This window comes from Dendronephthya gigantea, unplaced genomic scaffold (genome assembly GCF_004324835.1).
Source record: "Dendronephthya gigantea isolate DGI-Jeju-01 unplaced genomic scaffold, DenGig_1.0 000148F, whole genome shotgun sequence".
NCBI lineage: Eukaryota > Metazoa > Cnidaria > Anthozoa > Malacalcyonacea > Nephtheidae > Dendronephthya > Dendronephthya gigantea.
Genome location: NW_021163158.1, coordinates 320,858 through 341,343, shown reverse-complemented (window position 1 = coordinate 341,343; position 20,486 = coordinate 320,858). Strand labels below are relative to the sequence as shown.

General features: G+C 36.4%; 2 protein-coding genes across 2 annotated transcripts; both read right to left on the bottom strand.

The window, feature by feature from the left end:
• Positions 1-12,135: 12,135 nt before the first annotated feature.
• On the bottom strand, positions 12,136-12,708 carry LOC114536825 (uncharacterized protein K02A2.6-like). Its single transcript, XM_028558166.1, has one exon. The coding sequence runs from the start codon at positions 12,706-12,708 to the stop codon at positions 12,136-12,138; it is 573 nt and encodes a 190-aa protein (XP_028413967.1).
• Positions 12,709-14,142: 1,434 nt separating this feature from the next.
• LOC114536824 (uncharacterized protein K02A2.6-like) lies at positions 14,143-14,895 on the bottom strand. The gene is made up of 2 exons (XM_028558164.1): positions 14,749-14,895; positions 14,143-14,613 (listed from the first exon to the last, which is right to left on the bottom strand). The coding sequence occupies exons 1-2, from the start codon at positions 14,893-14,895 to the stop codon at positions 14,143-14,145; spliced, it is 618 nt and encodes a 205-aa protein (XP_028413965.1).
• Between the last annotated feature and the right edge of the window lie 5,591 nt (positions 14,896-20,486).

Below are 20,486 nucleotides of genomic sequence, written 5' to 3'. Positions count from 1 at the left end.
TGGAAAGTGTGTCGCCTTTTCCTTGGCTGTTCCAGCAGCTCGGTTGTACACGTGTGAAATGAATCTAGCTATCTCCTATTCCATCTTACATAACAACAAGCCTATTTTTCTTTCTGAGCGGCTAAAACAAGAGATCAGCCATTGGTTATTTCTGGAAAACTTCGATAACCCCCTACTTTAGCGCAATGAACGCCATGTGCGTATCTCTATTGCCACGGATGCATCTAATTCGGGTTGGGGTGAAAAGCTTCTTTCTGCGACCCCGCAGGAAGCTTCTGATTACTGGATAGCCGACGAAAACAAATGGGATATCGCAACAAAGGAAGCAGTTGCAATTGTTAAGGTCTTGACTTCCTTTCGCCTATCCATTGAAAATGCACATGTTGATCTGCTTGTCGATAATCAAGCAGTCATTCATGCCTTGAATAATCAAGGCTCTCGAAGCCCATCACTTAATGATGCTCTCAAAAGCTTGTTCCGTACCACTGTCCAATTTAACCTATCACTACACCTTATGTATATCCTGACCCATTCCAACCCTGCAGATAGACCTTCCCGGAGAACGTCATTGATGGATAGTTCTTTAACTGCTGAGCTCTGGCATCTCGTGCAAACTGAGTTTGGAGGTACGCATGGACATTCAGTGGACCTCATGGCGCTAGGTTCTAATGCACAGCCGGACATATTTGGTAACGCATTACCCCATTTCACACCTGCACCATCTTCAGCGTCGGCAAGGATAAACTTATTTGCGCAAGATCTACTACAACATCAGAACCTAATGCGACGACCTTTCCCGCATCCGTTCTAGTTGGGCCAGTCTTTAGTTTCCTTCGTTTGTACCAACAGAACTGTACGTTTCTCGTGCTTGATGTCTTTCCCCGCAAATATTGGTGGCCACTCTTACTGGCGTCATCTGGCAAAGTGTTGAAACTGGCAGCGCGCGGGGATACCACTGCCCTTCGTGTGCCTACAAAAGAGGTTGGAGCCCGCATCCAGGCCTCCTCGGCAACCTTTGGGCATTTGCCAGTACCTTCTAGTCTTTCGTTACCCGATTTTTTTTTTACGACGTTGTTGTTTTTGTTTCACAGGAACTGCCGATTGTTGCTAAACTGTTCATCCAGTCAGTCCAATGTCCTGTGTGTGCTCATGCTAACGACTGGGACTTTTGTTTTTGCCAGAAATGTGGAAGTCATTAACACCCATCTCTTAATCTCTGCTACACCTCGTGATCTCTGCCGCTTTCTACCATACAAGGATCGCTTTGATAAAACGCAAATACACCTTCATAGTTGTACTTTCCTTGGGCAACGAGCAACGCATCCGTGTGGTTGTCCTGTACGCCTGGCCTATAATACAGTGGATTCTTATATAGGAAAAATGCTCGCTATCTTTCAATCTATTGGATGGGACGGAGAATGGGACAAGCGCCTGGGACTTGGCAATCCAGCTGCTGCGCAGTTAGTCAAGCATTATCTTAAGTTGGTTACTGCAGAACAGTTACAGGCTAGCGTCACACCTAAACAAGCCACACCGTTTTTTGTCACCAAACTTACACAACTGGCAGACCATTTACAAACATCACTAGCGGCAGCGACTTCCAATCTTGAACGTTTTATCCTGGCATGAGATCACGCTTATTTTATGACCACCTTCTTTAGTGGTGATCGCCCAGCGGACCTGGGTCAGATTAGAGTTGCCGGTATCCTGCGTTTCCCAAATGACGATGGGCTGCTACTGAATCATGTCTGGAGAAAAACCCTGAGAGATGGTGACCAAAATGTCTTTGGTATTCGCCGTAACCCCCACACAGTCATTTGTCCGGTCCGCACTATCGAGAAATACATCAAAATTGCTAGACAAATCGGCGTTGATCTCACTCAAGGTTACCTGTTTCGACCGACAACCTCTAAAAAAGGCATTCAGGATTGACCCTTCACCTCGTCTGCAGCTGAAGCCCGCTTGAAGGTTTATCTACAACAGATGAATGCAGATGATGGGGAAACTTTACACGGTTTCCGATCGGGTTGTGCGATCACGTTGGCTCTAACCGGAGCCACTCTTTCAGAGATTATGGATCATGTAGGGTGGAGACGTCGTCATTCTTCTATTTATTATCTACAACTCGCCAAGGTTCTCAATCCCGACTGAGCGTCCGCAAAGCTTTCATCACCGACTGCTAGCACGGTAGACCAACCCTGGCAAGATGTTAACCAGTTAAAACGCTTTGTGTGTGCCTTCCCATCACCTCAACCTATCAAAAAGCGACAACGTCCGACGTAAGTTGCATTTGTCGTATTGTCAAGCGCAAAGGACTATCAACATGGAGTGAACTATATCCCAGATATTGGTGGCGTATTATTGACGTCCAAACGAAGTGTACTTATTCCGGGGACAGGGGCTAGAGTGTGGGAATTTGGGAATATATGTAAAAAGCTAGGGATTCACCTTCAGCGAATATATTAACTATTTATCAAAGAATATTATACACACTGGGTCCGTAGTTGAAACAATTTGCAACCATTTGGGGTACTCATAACTGAAGGGATTAGTAAGAATTGGGGTTATACTGGAGGTAAACGAGGTTGTAAGATGTGAAGATAAGAGATGGGAAATGAATGTAAAAGAGAGGGAGTGTAGGGGAAGGTATGTATATCACAGGAAAGAATGTGGAAGAGAGCGAATGATAGGCAGGTACCTATCGAAAACTATTCCCAATCTTAAATTTAACTCAGCTTGAGTGATGCGTGTTATGAAATAGATTACTATTCACAACACGAATAATGATATGCAAAGTTTAAATTTACCATAACAATGCTCTGCTTGTGATTGGAAGGAAATAGCCACGTTGTTAGACATGCGGAACATAAAAAAAGGGCGTGTAACACAGATTACGCCATTCATGCTCAGTTTATACACGGAGTGCTTGCCGGAGAAACGACCAACCAACCCACCCCAAAATTTGCGTGGGTTATACCCGCCTAGCACACACTAGCCAAGCTCCATCCGCTTAGCTAATGCCGCACCTATCGAAAATTATTCCCAATCTTAAATTTAACTGAGCTTGAGTGATGCGTGTTATCATATCAGGGAGATATGATAACATATCAGGGAGAAATTGCTATTTTGGACCATTGGTTTCAAATTTTTTGATCTGAATGAAATAAACTGCTGGTGTAATATTCTGTTGTATCCTTTGCCAATCTCTTCTGAACATTCTTACTGAATTTCAAATTCAGTAAATCAATATTAAAGAATTTAGCTTTCAAAATCTGACATCTCATATTAAGGGAAAAATTGCTAATTTGGACAATTGGTTTCAAATTTTTTTACCTGAATGAAATGAAATGCTGGCTGATATTCTGTTGCATGCTTTGCCAATCCCTTCTGAACATTAATACTGAATTTCAAGTCTAGCAAATCAATATTAAAGAATTTAGCTTTCAATGTCTGACATCTCATATAGGGGAAAAATTGCTATTTTAAAGAATGGTTTCCAAATTTTTTGAACTGAATGAAATGAACTGCTTGTGTAATATTCTGTTGTATCCTTTGTCAATCCCTTTTGAACATTCATACCGAATTTCAAGTCTAAAAAATCAATATTAAAGAATTTAGCTTTAAAAATCTGTCACCTCATATTGGGCAATAATGGCTATTTTAGACAATGGTCTTCAAATTTTTTTGAACTGAATGAAATGAACTGCTGGTGTAATATTCTGTTAAATCCTATGTCAATCCCTTTTGAACATTCATACTGAATTTCAAGTCTATCAAATCAATATTAAAGAATTTAGCTTCCAATGCCTGACATCTCATATAAGGGAAAAATTGCTATTTTAGACAATAGTTTTCAAATTTTTTGAACTGAATGAAATGAACTGCTGGTCTAATATTCTGTCGTGTCCTTTGCCAATCTTTTCTGAACATTCTTACTGAATTTCAAGTTTAGCAAATTATTATTAAAGAATTTAGCTTTATAAATCTGACATCTCATATAGGGGAAAAATTGCTATTTTAAAGAATGGTTTCCAAATTTTTTGAACTGAATGAAATGAACTGCTGGTGTAATATTCTGTTGTATCCTTTGTCAATCCCTTTTGAACATTCATACCGAATTTCAAGTCTAACAAATCAATATTAAAGAATTTAGCTTTTAAAATCTTTCACCTCATATTGCGCAAAAATGGCTATTTTAGACAATAGTCTTCAAATTTTTTTGAACTGAATGAAATGAACTGCTGGTGTAATATTGTGTTAAATCCTATGTCAATCCCTTTTGAACACTCATACTGAATTTCAAGTCTAGCAAATCAATATTAAAGAATTTAATTTTCAATGTCTGACATCTCATATAAGGGAAAAATTGCTACTTTGGACAATTGGTTTCAAATTTTTTGACCTCAATAAAATGAACTGCTGGTCTAATATTCTGTTGTATGCTTTGCCAATCCCTTCTGAACATTCTTGCTCCTTTTGAAATCTAGCAAATCAATATTAAAAAATTTAAACTTCAAAATCTGACACCTCATATGCGGGAAAAATTGCTATTTTGGACAATTGTTTTGAATTTTTTTGAACTCAATGAAATGAACTGCTGGTCTAATATTCTGTTATATCCTTTGCCAATCTCTGCTGGACATTCTTACTGAATTTCAAGTTCAGAAAATCAATATTAAAGAATTTATATTTCAAAATCTGACATCTCGTACCCGAGAAAAACTGCTATTTTGGACAATTGGTTTCAAATTTTTTGCCATGAATGAAATAAACTGCTGGTGTAATATTCTGTTGTATCCTTTGCCAATCTCTTCTGAACATTCTTACTGAATTTCAAGTTCAGTAAATCAATATTAAAGAATTTAGCTTTCAAAATCTGACATCTCATATTAAGGGAAAAATTGCTAATTTGGACAATTGGTTTCAAATTTTTTTACCTGAATGAAATGAAATGCTGGCTGATATTCTGTTGCATGCTTTGCCAATCCCTTCTGAACTTTAATACTGAATTTTAAGTCTAGCAAATCAATATTAAAGAATTTAGCTTTCAATGTCTGACATCTCATATAGGGCAAAAATTGCTAATTTAAAGAATGGTTTCCAAATTTTTTGAACTGAATGAAATGAACTGCTTGTGTAATATTCTGTTGTATCCTTTGTCAATCCCTTTTGAACATTCATACCGAATTTCAAGTCTAACAAATCAATATTAAAGAATTTAGCTTTAAAAATCTGTCACCTCATATTGGGCAATAATGGCTATTTTAGACAATGGTCTTCAAATTTTTTTGAACTGAATGAAATGAACTGCTGGTGTAATATTCTGTTAAATCCTATGTCAATCCCTTTTGAACATTCATACTGAATTTCAAGTCTATCAAATCAATATTAAAGAATTTAGCTTCCAATGCCTGACATCTCATATAAGGGAAAAATTGCTATTTTAGACAATAGTTTTCAAATTTTTTGAACTGAATGAAATGAACTGCTGGTCTAATATTCTGTCGTGTCCTTTGCCAATCTTTTCTGAACATTCTTACTGAATTTCAAGTTTAGCAAATTATTATTAAAGAATTTAGCTTTATAAATCTGACATCTCATATAGGGAAAAAAATGCTATTTTAAAGAATGGTTTCCAAATTTTTTGAACTGAATGAAATGAACTGCTGGTGTAATATTCTGTTGTATCCTTTGTCAATCCCTTTTGAACATTCATACCGAATTTCAAGTCTAACAAATCAATATTAAAGAATTTAGCTTTTAAATCTTTCACCTCATATTGCGCAAAAATGGCTATTTTAGACAATAGTCTTCAAATTTTTTTGAACTGAATGAAATGAACTGCTGGTGTAATATTGTGTTAAATCCTATGTCAATCCCTTTTGAACACTCATACTGAATTTCAAGTCTAGCAAATCAATATTAAAGAATTTAATTTTCAATGTCTGACATCTCATATAAGGGAAAAATTGCTACTTTGGACAATTGGTTTCAAATTTTTTGACCTCAATAAAATGAACTGCTGGTCTAATATTCTGTTGTATGCTTTGTCAATCCCTTCTGAACATTCTTGCTCCTTTTGAAATCTAGCAAATCAATATTAAAAAATTTAAATTTCAAAATCTGACACCTCATATGCGGGAAAAATTGCTATTTTGGACAATTGTTTTGAATTTTTTTGAACTCAATGAAATGAACTGCTGGTCTAATATTCTGTTATATCCTTTGCCAATCTCTGCTGGACATTCTTATTGAATTTCAAGTTCAGAAAATCAATATTAAAGAATTTATATTTCAAAATCTGACATCTCGTACCCGAGAAAAACTGCTATTTTGGACAATTGGTTTCAAATTTTTTGACATGAATGAAATAAACTGCTGGTGTAATATTCTGTTGTATCCTTTGCCAATCTCTTCTGAACATTCTTACTGAATTTCAAGTTCAGTAAATCAATATTAAAGAATTTAGCTTTCAAAATCTGACATCTCATATTAAGGGAAAAATTGCTAATTTGGACAATTGGTTTCAAATTTTTTTACCTGAATGAAATGAAATGCTGGCTGATATTCTGTTGCATGCTTTGCCAATCCTTTCTGAACTTTAATACTGAATTTTAAGTCTAGCAAATCAATATTAAAGAATTTAGCTTTCAATGTCTGACATCTCATATAGGGCAAAAATTGCTAATTTAAAGAATGGTTTCCAAATTTTTTGAACTGAATGAAATGAACTGCTTGTGTAATATTCTGTTGTATCCTTTGTCAATCCCTTTTGAACATTCATACCGAATTTCAAGTCTAACAAATCAATATTAAAGAATTTAGCTTTAAAAATCTTTCACCTCATATTGGGCAATAATGGCTATTTTAGACAATGGTCTTCAAATTTTTTTGAACTGAATGAAATGAACTGCTGGTGTAATATTCTGTTAAATCCTTTGTCAATCCCTTTTGAACATTCATACTGAATTTCAAGTCTATCAAATCAATATTAAAGAATTTAGCTTTCAATGTCTGACATCTCATATAAGGGAAAAATTGCTATTTTAGACAATGGTTTTCAAATTTTTTGAACTGAATGAAATGAACTGCTGGTCTAATATTCTGTCGTGTCTTTTGCCAATCTTTTCTGAACAGTCTTACTGAATTTCAAGTTTAGCAAATTATTATTAAAGAATTTAGCTTTATAAATCTGACATCTCATATAAGGGAAAAATTGCTATTTTAAAGAATGGTTGCCAAATTTTTTGAACTGAATGAAATGAACTGCTGGTGTAATATTCTGTTGTATCCTTTGTCGATCCCTTTTGAACATTCATACCCAATTTCAAGTCTAACAAATCAATATTAAAGAATTTAGCTTTTAAAATCTTTCACCTCATATTGGGCAATAATGGCTATTTTAGGCAATGGTCTTCAAATTTTTTTGAACTGAATGAAATGAACTGCTGGTGTAATATTCTGTTAAATCCTATGTCAATCCCTTTTGAACACTCATACTGAATTTCAAGTCTAGCAAATCAATATTAAAGAATTTAACTTTCAATGTCTGACATCTCATATAAGGGAAAAATTGCTACTTTGGACAATTGGTTTCAAATTTTTTGACATGAATGAAATAAACTGCTGGTGTAATATTCTGTTGTATCCTTTGCCAATGTCTTCTGAACATTCTTGCTGAATTTCAAGTTCAGCAAATCAATATTAAGAATTTAGCTTTCAACATGTGACATCTCATAGAAGGGAAAAATTGCTACTTTGGACAATTGGTTTCAAATTTTTGACCTGAATGATATAAACTGCTGGTCTAATATTCCGTTGTATGCTTTGTGAATCCCTTCTGAACATTCTTACTGAATTTGAAGTTCAGGAAATCAATATTAAAGAATTTATTGTTTAAAATTTTTCACCTCATATTGGGCAATAATGGCAATTTTAGACAATGGTCTTCAAATTTTTTGAACTGAATGAAATGAATTGCTGATGTAATATTCTGTTGTATCCTTTGTCAATCTCTTTTGAACATTCATACTGAATTTCAAATCTATCAAATCAATATTAAAGAATTTAGCTTTCAATGTCTGACATCTCATATAAAGGAAAAATTGCTATTTTAGACAATGGTTTTCAAATTTTTTGAACTGAATGAAATGAACTTCTGGTCTAATATTCTGTTGTATCTTTTGCCAATCTCTTCTGAACATTCTTACTGAATTTCAAGTTTAGCAAATTATTATTAAAGAATTTAGCTTTATAAATCTGACATCTCAGATACAGGAAAAATTGTTATTTTAAAGAATGGTTTCCAAATTTTTTGAACAGAATGGAATGAACTGCTGGTGTAATATTCTGTTGTGTCCTTTGTCAATCCCTTTTGAACATTCATACTGAATTTCAAGTCTAGCAAATCAATATTAAAGAATTTAGCTTTTAAAATCTTTCACCTCATATTGGGCAATAATTAACACTTATTTACTGCGACCGAAGGAAACATTATGTTTTTTGGACCCGAGACCTGTCGATATTTCACGAGGCGAAGCCGAGTGAAATATCGACGGTCGAGGGTCCACTAAACATAATGTTTTCTGAGGTCGCAGTAAATAAGTTTTTTATTATATACCACTTGTCAAAGAAAAACTAAAAAACGAAGTAAACAACGAAATGTTTATTTATAAAACATGTAATTTCAAATAAAGAAACAATTAAGTACACGCAAAGTTTTATAAATGCTTACGAGTGCAGCACGTGATTAAAGTTGTTATTTCCCATGAAATAATGCATTGTTTCCCCCTGCTGGGGGTCGCACGGGCGACATAAAAATTTCGTCACTCTCACGTGATTCGCTCTCGACCAATGAAACGCTACGAACACCAAACTTTGACAAGTGGTTTATAATAATTGCTATTTTAGACAATGGTCTTCAAATTTTTTTGAACTGAATGAAATGAACTGCTGGTGTAATATTCTGTTAAATCCTATGTCAATCCCTTTTGAACACTCATACTGAATTTCAAGTCTAGCAAATCAATATTAAAGAATTTAACTTTCAATGTCTGACATCTCATATAAGGGAAAAATTGCTACTTTGGACAATTGGTTTCAAATTTTTTGACCTCAATGAAATGAACTGCTGGTCTAATATTCTGTTGTATGCTTTGTCAATCCCTTCTGAACATTCTTACTGAATTTGAAGTTCAGGAAATCAATATTAAAGACTTTATCGTTTAAAATCTTTCACCTCATATTGGGCAATAATGGCAATTTTAGACAATGGTCTTCAAATTTTTTTGAACTGAATGAAATGAATTGCAGATGTAATATTCTGTTGTATCCTTTGTCAATCTCTTTTGAACATTCATACTGAATTTCAAGTCTAGCAAATCAATATTAAAGAATTTAACTTTCAAAATCTGACACCTCATACGAGGGAACAATTTATATTTTGGACAATTGTTTTGAATTTTTTTGAACTCAATGAAATGAATTGCTGGTGTAATATTCTGTTGTATCCTTTCTCAATCCCTTTTGAACATTCATACTGAATTTCAAGTTTAGCAAATCAATATTAAAGAATTTAGCTTTCAATATCTGACATCTCATATAAAGGAAAAATTGCTTTTTTTAGACAATGGTTTCCAAATTTTTTCAACTGAATGAAATGAACTGCTGGTGTAATATTCTGTTGTATCTTTTGTCAATACCTTCTCAACATTCTTACTGAATTTCAGGTCTAGGAAATCAATATTAAAGAATTTAGCTTTTAAAATCTTTCACCTCATGTTGGGCAATAATGGCTATTTTAGACAATGGTTTTCAAATTTTTTGAACTGAATGAAATGAATTGCTGGTTTAATATCCTGTTGTATCCTTTGTCTATCTCTTCTTAACATTCGTAGTGAATTTCAAGTTCAGCAAATCAATATTAAAGAATTTAGCTTTCAAAACCCAACACCTCATATAAGGGAAAAATTGCTATTTTCGACAATTGTTTTCACATCTTTTGAACTAAGTGAAATGAACTGCTGGTCTAATATTTTGTTGCATCCTTTGCCAATCTGTTCTGCACATTGTTACTGAATTTCAAGTTCAGCAAATCAATATTAAAGAATTTATACTTCAAAATCTGACATCTCATATCAGGGAAAAATTGCTATTTTGGACAATTGGTTTCAAATTTTTTGACCTGAATGAAATAAACTGCTGGTGTAATATTCTGTTGTATCCTTTGCAATTCCCTTCTGAACATTCATACGGAATTTCAAGTCTAGCAAATCAATGTTAAAGAATTTAGCTTTCAAAATCTGACAACTCATATAAGGGAAAAATTGCTGTTTTAGACAATGGTTTTCAAATTTTTTGAACTGAATGAAATGAACTGCTGGTCTAATATTCTGTTGTATCCTTTGTCAATACCTTCTGAACATTTTTACTGAATTTCAGTTATAGGAAATCAATATTAAAGAATTTATACTTCAAAATCTGACATCTCATATCAGGGAAAAATTGCTATTTTGGACAATTGGTTTCAAATTTTTTGACCTGAATGAAATAAACTGCTGGTGTAATATTCTGTTGTATCCTTTGCAATTCCCTTCTGAACATTCATACGGAATTTCAAGTCTAGCAAATCAATGTTAAAGAATATAGCTTTCAAAATCTGACAACTCATATAAGGGAAAAATTGCTGTTTTAGACAAAGGTTTTCAAATTTTTTGAACTGAATGAAATGAACTGCTGGTCTAATATTCTGTTGTATCCTTTGTCAATACCTTCTGAACATTTTTACTGAATTTCAGTTATAGGAAATCAATATTAAAGAATTTAGCTTTCAAAATCAGACATCTCATATAAGGGAAAAATTGCTACTTTGGACAATTGTTTTCACATCTTTTGAACTTAATGAAATGAACTGCTGGTCTAATAATCTCTTGTATCCTTTGTCAATCCCTTTCTAACATTCATACTGAATTTCAAGTTTAGCAAATCAATATTAAAGAATTTAGCTTTCAATGTCTGACATCTCATATAAGGGAAAAATGGCTATTTTGGACAATGGTTTCCAAATTTTTTGAACTGAATGAAATGAACTGCTGGTGTAATATTCTGTTGTATCCTTTGCAATTCCCTTCTGAACATTCATACGGAATTTCAAGTCTAGCAAATCAATATTAAAGAATTTAGCTTTCAAAATCTGACAACTCATATAAGGGAAAAATTGCTATTTTAGAGAATGGTTTTCAAATTTTTTGAACTGAATGAAATGAACTGCTGGTCTAATATTCTGTTGTATCCTTTGTCAATACCTTCTGAACATTCTTACTGAATTTCAGTTCTAGGAAATCAATATTAAAGAATTTAGCTTTTAAAATCTTTCACCTCATATTGGGCAATAATGGCTATTTTAGACAATAGTTTTAAAATTTTTTGAACTGAATGAAATGAATTGCTGGTCTAATATCCTGTTGTATCCTTTGTCTATCCCTTCTGAACATTCGTACTGAATTTCAAGTTCAGCAAATCATTATTAAAGAATTTAGCTTTCAAAATCTGACACCTCATATAAGGGAAAAATTGCTACTTTGGACAATTGGTTTCAAATTTTTTGACCTGAATCAAATGAACTGTGTTGTGTTCAAACACTCAAAAAGTAGAGGTACCAACAAGTTTAAAGTTGTTTAATCTCAGAGCAGAACTACAACTAAGTAACAACAACGTGCAAGTACTCGCTCATATAATGGTCAGCGTTAGACCAGGCGTCCAGTACTTAATGTAACACACAACACTTTCCCCCCCTCTTTTATTATATTAAACAAAGGTGAATGTTTATATACATACTGTTACTCAACTCAACTGAATAATGTTAGCTCCACCACAAGTTCATTGCGTCACGCAGTTTCAATCAACCAGCTGGGAGGTCTTCTTTCATGACGTGAGTAACGTGGTTCGAACACAGCACTTGCAGTCCCCTCCTCCGGTTCGTTTGTCGTAGTTGAATCACGAGTCTGCGTCCATTCAGCATCAGAAACCGATGACTGGGGCGATGAGTCCACTGGGAAAGCGTTAGGCTCCGCTGGAAGGACTAACCTGGGATTTTGACTAACCTCAGGAACAACTTCTCGGCCTCCCGATGGTGGATTATCCATATCTGATGGGTGAAAGGCGCGAATCTGGTCGATATGTCGTTTCCACTGCATGCTGTCGACTTGGACGGTATAAGTGACCGGTCCCAGTTTGTTTAACACCACTCGTCGAATCCATGATGGCTTCTTCGGGTTCTTCCGGTTTACACACTTCTAATCTCGTTCTCACTTTTCTTCCGAGAAACAGCTCACTTGGTGTAACTTTAGTCAAACTGTGCGGTGTGGTACGGTACGATAGTACAAACGATGCCAGTTTCTGATTTAATGTACCTGATTCAGACTCCATAGTCCTCATGGCTTGTTTAAAAGTACGAACTGCACGTTCATTCTCCCCATTTGAACTTGGGTGATACTGTGCTGATCTACTATGGCGAACTCCATTGTTTTTGAAGAAGGTCTGAAATTCTTCAGCTACGAACTGCGGTCCATTGTCCGACACTAATTCTTTGGGAAGCCCAAACGATGAGAACAGGTAACGTAAGGCGTTGATGGTACTCTCGGCCGTCGTCGATTTCATCTTGACGACATCTAACCATTTGGAATGAGCATCAACCACGATCAAAAACATTTCCCCCAGAAACGGTCCGGCGTAATCGACATGGATCCTTTGCCAAGGTGATTGTGGCCAAAGCCAAGGGTTGGCTTAAGCTTTCGGACAATTTAGCAACTGCTCTTTACAGGGTTCACACGACGCAACTTTTCTCTGGATGTCAGTATCCAGGTTTGGCCACCAAACATTTAATCTCGCAAAGGCCTTCATACGCACCATGCCAGGGTGACTTCTATGTAATTCGTCCAGGATTTCTTCAAGATAACGTTCTGGGACAATCACACGAACTCCTCGGAGCAGACAATCTTCCTCGATAGAGATTTCCTCCCGCACACGATGGTAGGCTTGTAATTCGCTGTCGACCTCACTTCGCGGCAAACCACACCTGGTATATTCCGTGACCTTAGACAACCACTTGTCGTTCCTTGTAGCGCTGGCCATTCGAGTTGCGGATATTGGTAAGCCGTTGACTTGCATTTTATTCACAAGTTCTGCTTCTTGGAAGAAGACACCGTCTGACACTTCGCCGGATGCAGCGAGAGGTAAACGTGACAGCGTATCGGCATTTCCATTCTCTTCAGTTGAACGGTACTTGATGTGGAACTGGTAGGCTGATAGTTGGATCACCCATCTCTGAATACGCGATGCTGCCAAAACGGGAATTCCCTTTTTTGGACCAAGAATCAGCGTCAATGGCTTATGATCTGTCAGCAAGATAAATCGTCGTCTGTACAGGTATTGGTGAAATTTCTTAAATCCGAACACAATTGCAAGGGCTTCTTTTTCTATCATGGAGTAGTTACGCTCCGCTGAAGTGAGCGTTCTAGAGGCATACGCAATCGGTCGCTCTTCATTCGCACTATCCATCTGATGGGAAATTACTGCTCCCAATCCGTGGGCAGAAGCATCCACTGCTAAAACCAACGGCTTCTTAGGCTCGTAATGAACCAACACTTCTGACGACACAAGATGCTTCTTAACTAGTTGACAGGAATTTGCACATTCTTCCGTCCAAACCCACTCCACATTATTTACCAAAAGATCAGTCAGAGGTTGAACCATCGTCGACATGTTTGGGATAAATTTCCGGTAATAGTTCACAATACCCAACCACGATTGCAGCTTCTTCTTGTTGTTGGGATCTTCGAGCTTCAACATGGCTTCCACTTTCTTGAGTGAAGGGTGGATACCCTCTTTCTTCACCACGAAAGCAAAATATTCTACTTCGTCTTGCATGAACGAACATTTCGACTCTTTAAGTTTGATGCCAAAGTCGTCTAATCGTTGTAATGTTAACTCCAAATTCTGCCTGTGCTCTGTATCATCTTTGCCCGTGACTAAAATATCGTCAAAGATATACCCGACTCCGCCAATCTCTTGGAATATCTCATCCATAGTTTTTTGAAAAATAGCCGGGGCTGCCGCCACACCAAATGGCAATCGTGTATATCTTTATAGCCCGAGGTGCGTATTAATGGTAAGCAACTTGCATGACTCTTCATCAAGCAGTACCTGTTGATAGGCATGTGATAGATCCAGCTTTGAAAACTTTTGTCCACCATTCAATTTACTAAAAATTTCTTCAGCTGTGGGCAGTGGATACTCTGGAACGTCAAGTATCGGATTGATTGTGACCTTATAATCACCACAGATACGCACCGTGTTATCAGGCTTTAATACGGGTACAATTGGCGTAGCCCATTCTGAACTATCCACCTTTTCCAAAACTCTCTCTTTCTCTAACCGAAACAGTTCATCTGCAATTTTGTCCTTAAGTGCGAACGGTACGGGTCTTAGCTTAAAAAACTTAGGCTGGCAATTGTCCTTGACTTTCAGCGATGCTGTGATTCCTTTCACCGTCCCTAGCTTGCCATTGAACACAGAGTAAGACTTCGATAGCTCTTCCAAACTTGGAGTTTTCACCTTAGTGGTGTAGTGAATAACACTCCAATTTAATCTCAGTTTGGCAAGCCAATTTCATCTAAGCAATGGGGGCCCCTCCCCCTTAACCACTAACAGAGGTAACTTCATTCTTTGTGATTTATAGCCGACTTGCACCTCCGCTTCCCCAAGGACAGGAACTCTCTCACCAGTAAACGTTCGTAAGGTCACCGAAGAACGCTTTAATGGCATGGACTCTTTAAGTTTGCTCTCAAACAGTTTTTCAGGTATTAGGGAAACCGAAGACCCTGTGTCAAGTTCCATTTCTATGGGGTACGTATTAATGGATACTTTGACTTTTATTTCTTCTCGGCCTTCTGCTTTCATGGTGTAAATGGGCCATTCATCAGATACATTCCCTTCAGACACATCGCCAGAGTCATCAGACTCTTAGCAGCCACCTTGTTAACTCTTTAATTCTTCTTTACTACCTTTCCCACACTCAAATCATCTGATTTCTCATGCTTGCTTGTTGTATTCCGTCTTTGGATACTTTTCCTGGGGCATTTTTTTACCAGATGACCAACTTCATGACAATTATGACATCTACTCTTCTTATGAAAGCAAGCATCGGCCACATGATTTGGTTTTCCACAACGAAAGCATTCATTGGACATCTTGTTGCAACCATGATCCCTCTCAGGGCCATCACCAGCAAGCCTTTTCGCTTCTTCAGCTGCCATTTCCATGCTCAAGGCAACATCTAAGGCTTTCTTTAAAGTCAAGTCCGCCTCTGACAACAGCTTTCTCTGAATAACCAGAGATGACAACCCACATACAAAGCGATCACAGAGTGCATCATTCAAGAAGGCTCCAAATTCACAATGTTCACTTAACTTGCGCAGCCCTGTCAAATACTGGCTCACTGTTTCCGAGCTTTGCTGCTTTCGTTGGTGAAATTTAAAACGTTCTGCAATGACCAACAGTTTAGGCTTCAAATGATTATGGATCAATATTTTAAGTTCATCGTATGACTTATCCCCTGGCTTGTCCGGGCTGACCAAATTACGAATTAATCCATTTTTTTTTCCACATACCGTTAACAGAATCGCCCTTTTCTTCTCTGCTTCCTCGACTTCGTTCGCCACGAAATAATGCTCTAAACGTTCGATATATATACGAACTAATATTCCCGAACAAAGCAGCCATATTTAACAGAAGATTTCAGCCTTTTTCATATCAGGTACCTCACAATCCACAATCCCAAATCCTCGTCGCCACTGTTGTGTTCAAACACTCAAAAAGTAGAGGTACCAACAAGTTTAAAGTTGTTTAATCTCAGAACAGAACTACAACTACGTAACAACAACGTGCAAGTACTCGCTCATATAATGGTCAGCGTTAGACCACGCGTCCAGTACTTAATGTAACACACAAAAAACTGCTGGTCTAATATTCTGTTGTATGCTTTGTCAATCCCTTCTGAACATTCTTGCTCAATTTGAAATCTAGCAAATCAATATTAAAGAATTTAACTTTCAAAATCTGACACCTCATACGAGGGAAAAATTTCTATTTTGGACAATTGTTTTGAATTTTTTTTAACTCAATGAAATGAATTGATGGTGTAATATTCTGTTGTATCCTTTGTCAATCCCTTCTGAACATTCTTACTGAATTTCAAGTCTAGGAAATCAATATTAAAGAATTTAGCTTTTAAAATCTTTCACCTCATATTGGGCAATAATGGCTATTTTAGACAATGGTCTTCAAATTTTTTTAACTGAATGAAATGAACTGCTGAAGTAATATTCTGTTGTATCCTTTGCCATTCCCTTTTGAACATTCCTACGGAATTTCAAGTCTAGCAAATCAATATTAAAGAATTTAGCTTTTAAAATCTGACATCTCATATATGAGAAAAATTGCTAATTTTATACAATTGTTTCTAAATTTTTTGAACTGAATGAAATGAACTACTGGTCTAATATTCTGTTGTATCCTTTGTCAATACCTTCTGCACATTCTTACTGAATTTCAAATCTAGGAAATCAATAATAAACAATTTAGCTTTTAAAATCTTTCACCTCATATTGGGCAATAATGGCTATTTTAGACAATGGTTTTCAAATTTTTTGAACTGAATGAAATGAACTGCTGGTCTAATATTCTTTTGTATCTTTTGCCAATTTCTTCTGGACATTCTTACTGAATTTCAAGTTCAGCAAATCAATATTAAAGAATTTATATTTCAAAATCTGATATCTCATATAAGGGAAAAATTGCTATTTTAGACAATTGGTTTCAAATTTTTTGACCTGATTGAAATAAACTGCTGGTCTAATATTCTGTTGTATCCTTTGCCTATCTCTTCTGAACATTTTTACTGAATTTCGAGTTCAGCAAATCAATATTAAAGAATTTAGCTTTCAAAATCTGACACCTCATATACGGGAAAAATTGCTATTTTGGACAATTGTTTTGAATTTTTTTGAACTCAATGAAATGAATTGCTGGTCGTCACCCTCTTAGCATAATTGCTAAGTCATTTTTAAAGCTTTTGAGAAAAATAAAAATAACTGGTTTAATTCCCATACGTCAAAGATATTTTATTGAATATTTGAATACAAGCATAACACAATAATAGAAATATGACTGAGTAATTAGTAGTTGCCATAGTGACAACATAATCCGTATAAATGACTTTGCAATAACAATGGTGTGAGTTAGGCAATTTTACAGTTAACTATAGCAGACACTTTTCACCAGTTTGGCTGATGTATTGAACTACAATTTACATTTTACTGCATTTTTAAGACTTTAGCATACTTATTTACATGTTTTATTAGAAACAATTAACAAATATGTAAATGAATATGTTTAGTCAGCAATGAGGCAAATTATCAAAATAATGGTGGGAATCTTATGGAATGACTGATTTCATTGATTGCAGATCATTGTATTTTCTTAATGTGATAGGTAACTGAGCCTCAAACAGCAACTTCCACCCAAACAGTTTGGCAGGGATGGTGACACGTTGGGGGATATTCTTCCATTCGGTGTCTGCTTGGAAATCAAGTTTGTACTGAATGGAACCATTTGAGTGGTACTGCAACGCTCTGAGGTTGAAAACTGTGGGATCACCAGTTTTCTTTCCTGGCCTTATCGATTTCAAATAATCTTCAATGAACTGCATAAAATGATGATGGTAGATAGGGGTAACATGGTAGGGTGCTGGTCGTGATCGCGCTGTCTCCATGATTACATACGGGGTGTATATATGTCGACCACAGTTTTTCGTTCAAAAGTGCTATGCATGGAATCACATTCCATTTGGGTGTGCCCCACCACTAGAAATTTTTGTTCGACGACTATCTTGTATTCCATAGCAAGATGCAGGTATGTGTTGCTAAGGATTGCATTGCGATTTTGATAGCTGCAGTCATCACTCCATACCACAATCTTCTCAGTAGCAGGATTGGCCTTTAGAAACTTCGTGAAGTGTTGGTACTGAAGGTAGGCAAACACCTCTGCACTTAAATTACCCTCGTCTTCTTTCCAGGGATGGCAGTAGCCTTCCTTGTTGGCAAGGTTGAAAAAGGTGTAGTTATGTACTTGCAGTTTTGTTTTATAATACATGGCACTTGCTTTGGTCTTGGGGCAAAGGAGCACTGCTTGGACATCCACTGTCTAAACCGACACTTTGTCATTAGCTGCCTGCTTCTCATTTGACTTCTCGGCACGTGCTTCATCCTTAGCAATGATGTGGGCAGTGTAGGTATCTTGGTTGATATTCCCATGCTTGGCTGCAGTGCAGATATCACACTGGTCTTTTTTTCGGATGAACACTGAGTATTTCTCTTCCTCAAACAATTTGCTGAAGAATGTTTCCCCAACAACTCGTACACCAGCCTCACTAGCTGACTTGCGGTATTCTTGGTACAGATGGGTCTTCATTGTACCTGGCTCCAGAAATTTTTTCTTCTGATACGTAGGAGTATTTCTGCAATAATGGGATGGTACAGTTGGAACACCTGAAAGCCAGTTTTTTAGGTAAGCTGTATGAACTTGTGCCACAGGAACATGTTTGCCTGAAAGAGAAATATTTAAAATAATAGGAATTATTTGCAACATGCCTAATCGGGTAGCAATATGCCTGACAAAATACATGTAACCATGGACATTATATATTTAGTGATGTAACAAACGGTTACTTAGCTTACTTCAGGGTGTAGAATTATCCAATAATAAAACTAGAGTTACCTGTTTTGTTAATCTTTAGCTGTCGATCATCGGTATTTACATGTCTATCAGCGTTAATCCACGAGCCATTGGTTCTTTGAGAAGAGCTAGCGTGCAAGCAAAAAGGGATTTGCACACTGGAACTTTAGTTCCATCGATGAGTTTCAAATTGTACAAAAGTGAAGTGTTCCGTCAGGATGTTTCTCCGCCTTTCTTTTGTTTCACATCAACCTATTAGAAGAGTAAAGAAAAACAAGAACCTGGATTTAGTTATATGCCAAGACAACAATTGAGTACATAGAATGACCAAACTTTCTCGAAAAATATACCTTGTCAACAAGAGCACAAACATATGTCTGACGCTCTTCCCAGGAATTCATGGCCCAGAACATTGCAAATATTTCTTTTCTGTGCTCCTCACTCAATGACTGACAGCTACGCAAACTTGACTTTTCACAGAACTTCGATTGGCATGGTGGACCCATTACCTTCGCCTCTCTCTCCTGTCCCCTTACACTCTTGTAACTTTCACCTTTGAGACGTTTAGTCTTCGTAACTTGGCGCTTCCACTCCATTGGGGTACCTTGCTTGCGACATTGTCGTTTCTTTGGGCTATTTGCTGATAATTCATCATCAGATATGGACTGAGAAGACTGATCAGATAGAGAAGGGTCTTGTTGAGAATGGCCAGGTAGAGAAGGGTCCAATTGAGAAAGGCTGGGTAAACCAGTTCAGGAATGTTTGGATAATCTGCAATACTCGTTGCATCAGGCGATGGCCGCCATTCAGAGTCTTCAGTATCATCTAGCAAGAAATCGCTGTCTTAGCACATAATTACGTATATGTAAATATCAAAACGTTTCATCAGCTACAACAGTTTTACTTGTTTTGCAGGTTAATCACAGAATCTTGTGTGTATCTCCCTTTATCATACAATACATATCCACAAAAACTAGATTGTTATATACAATTAACACAGCACACACAGACCCCTCATCCCCTGACTCTGAGTACTGTTGAAGACTTGAAGTATCAATTTAGTATTGAATTAAGTATATCTCTCTGACTCTCTAATCTCTCTATAATTTCTACAAATTTTCTACAGATTGCTTGTTAACTATGTCACTTAAAACGTGATAAAATATACCAGAAAACATTACTAATGTCACACTTCACAACTTACCTCTTAAATCGGGATCTTCCTTGTGTAAAATAGCTATTATTTCTTTCGTGTTATAAACTCGTGTTGAGTGCGCCATCTTGGATTTTTTGCCCAAGTCACATGGGTGACTTATGCAAATGTTGTTTTTTGCTTCTAACATGCAATTTGATTGGTCAATGATTTAGGCACTTTTGCAGGGGATGTAAATACTAATAAGGAAATGAGTTAGCCAAAAAAGTAAAATCACCAAAAACATGACCTAGGCAATTATGCTAAGAGGGTGATGTGGTGTAATATTCTGTTGTATCCTTTGCCAATCCCTTTTGATATTCATACTGAATTTAAAGCCTGGCAAATCAATATTAAAGAATTTAGCTTTTTAAATCTTTCACCTCATATTGGGCAATAATGGCTATTTTAGACAATGGTCTTAAAATTTTTTGAACTCAATGAAATGAATTGCTGGTGTAATACTCTGTTGTATCCTTTGTCAATCCCTTTTGAACATTCA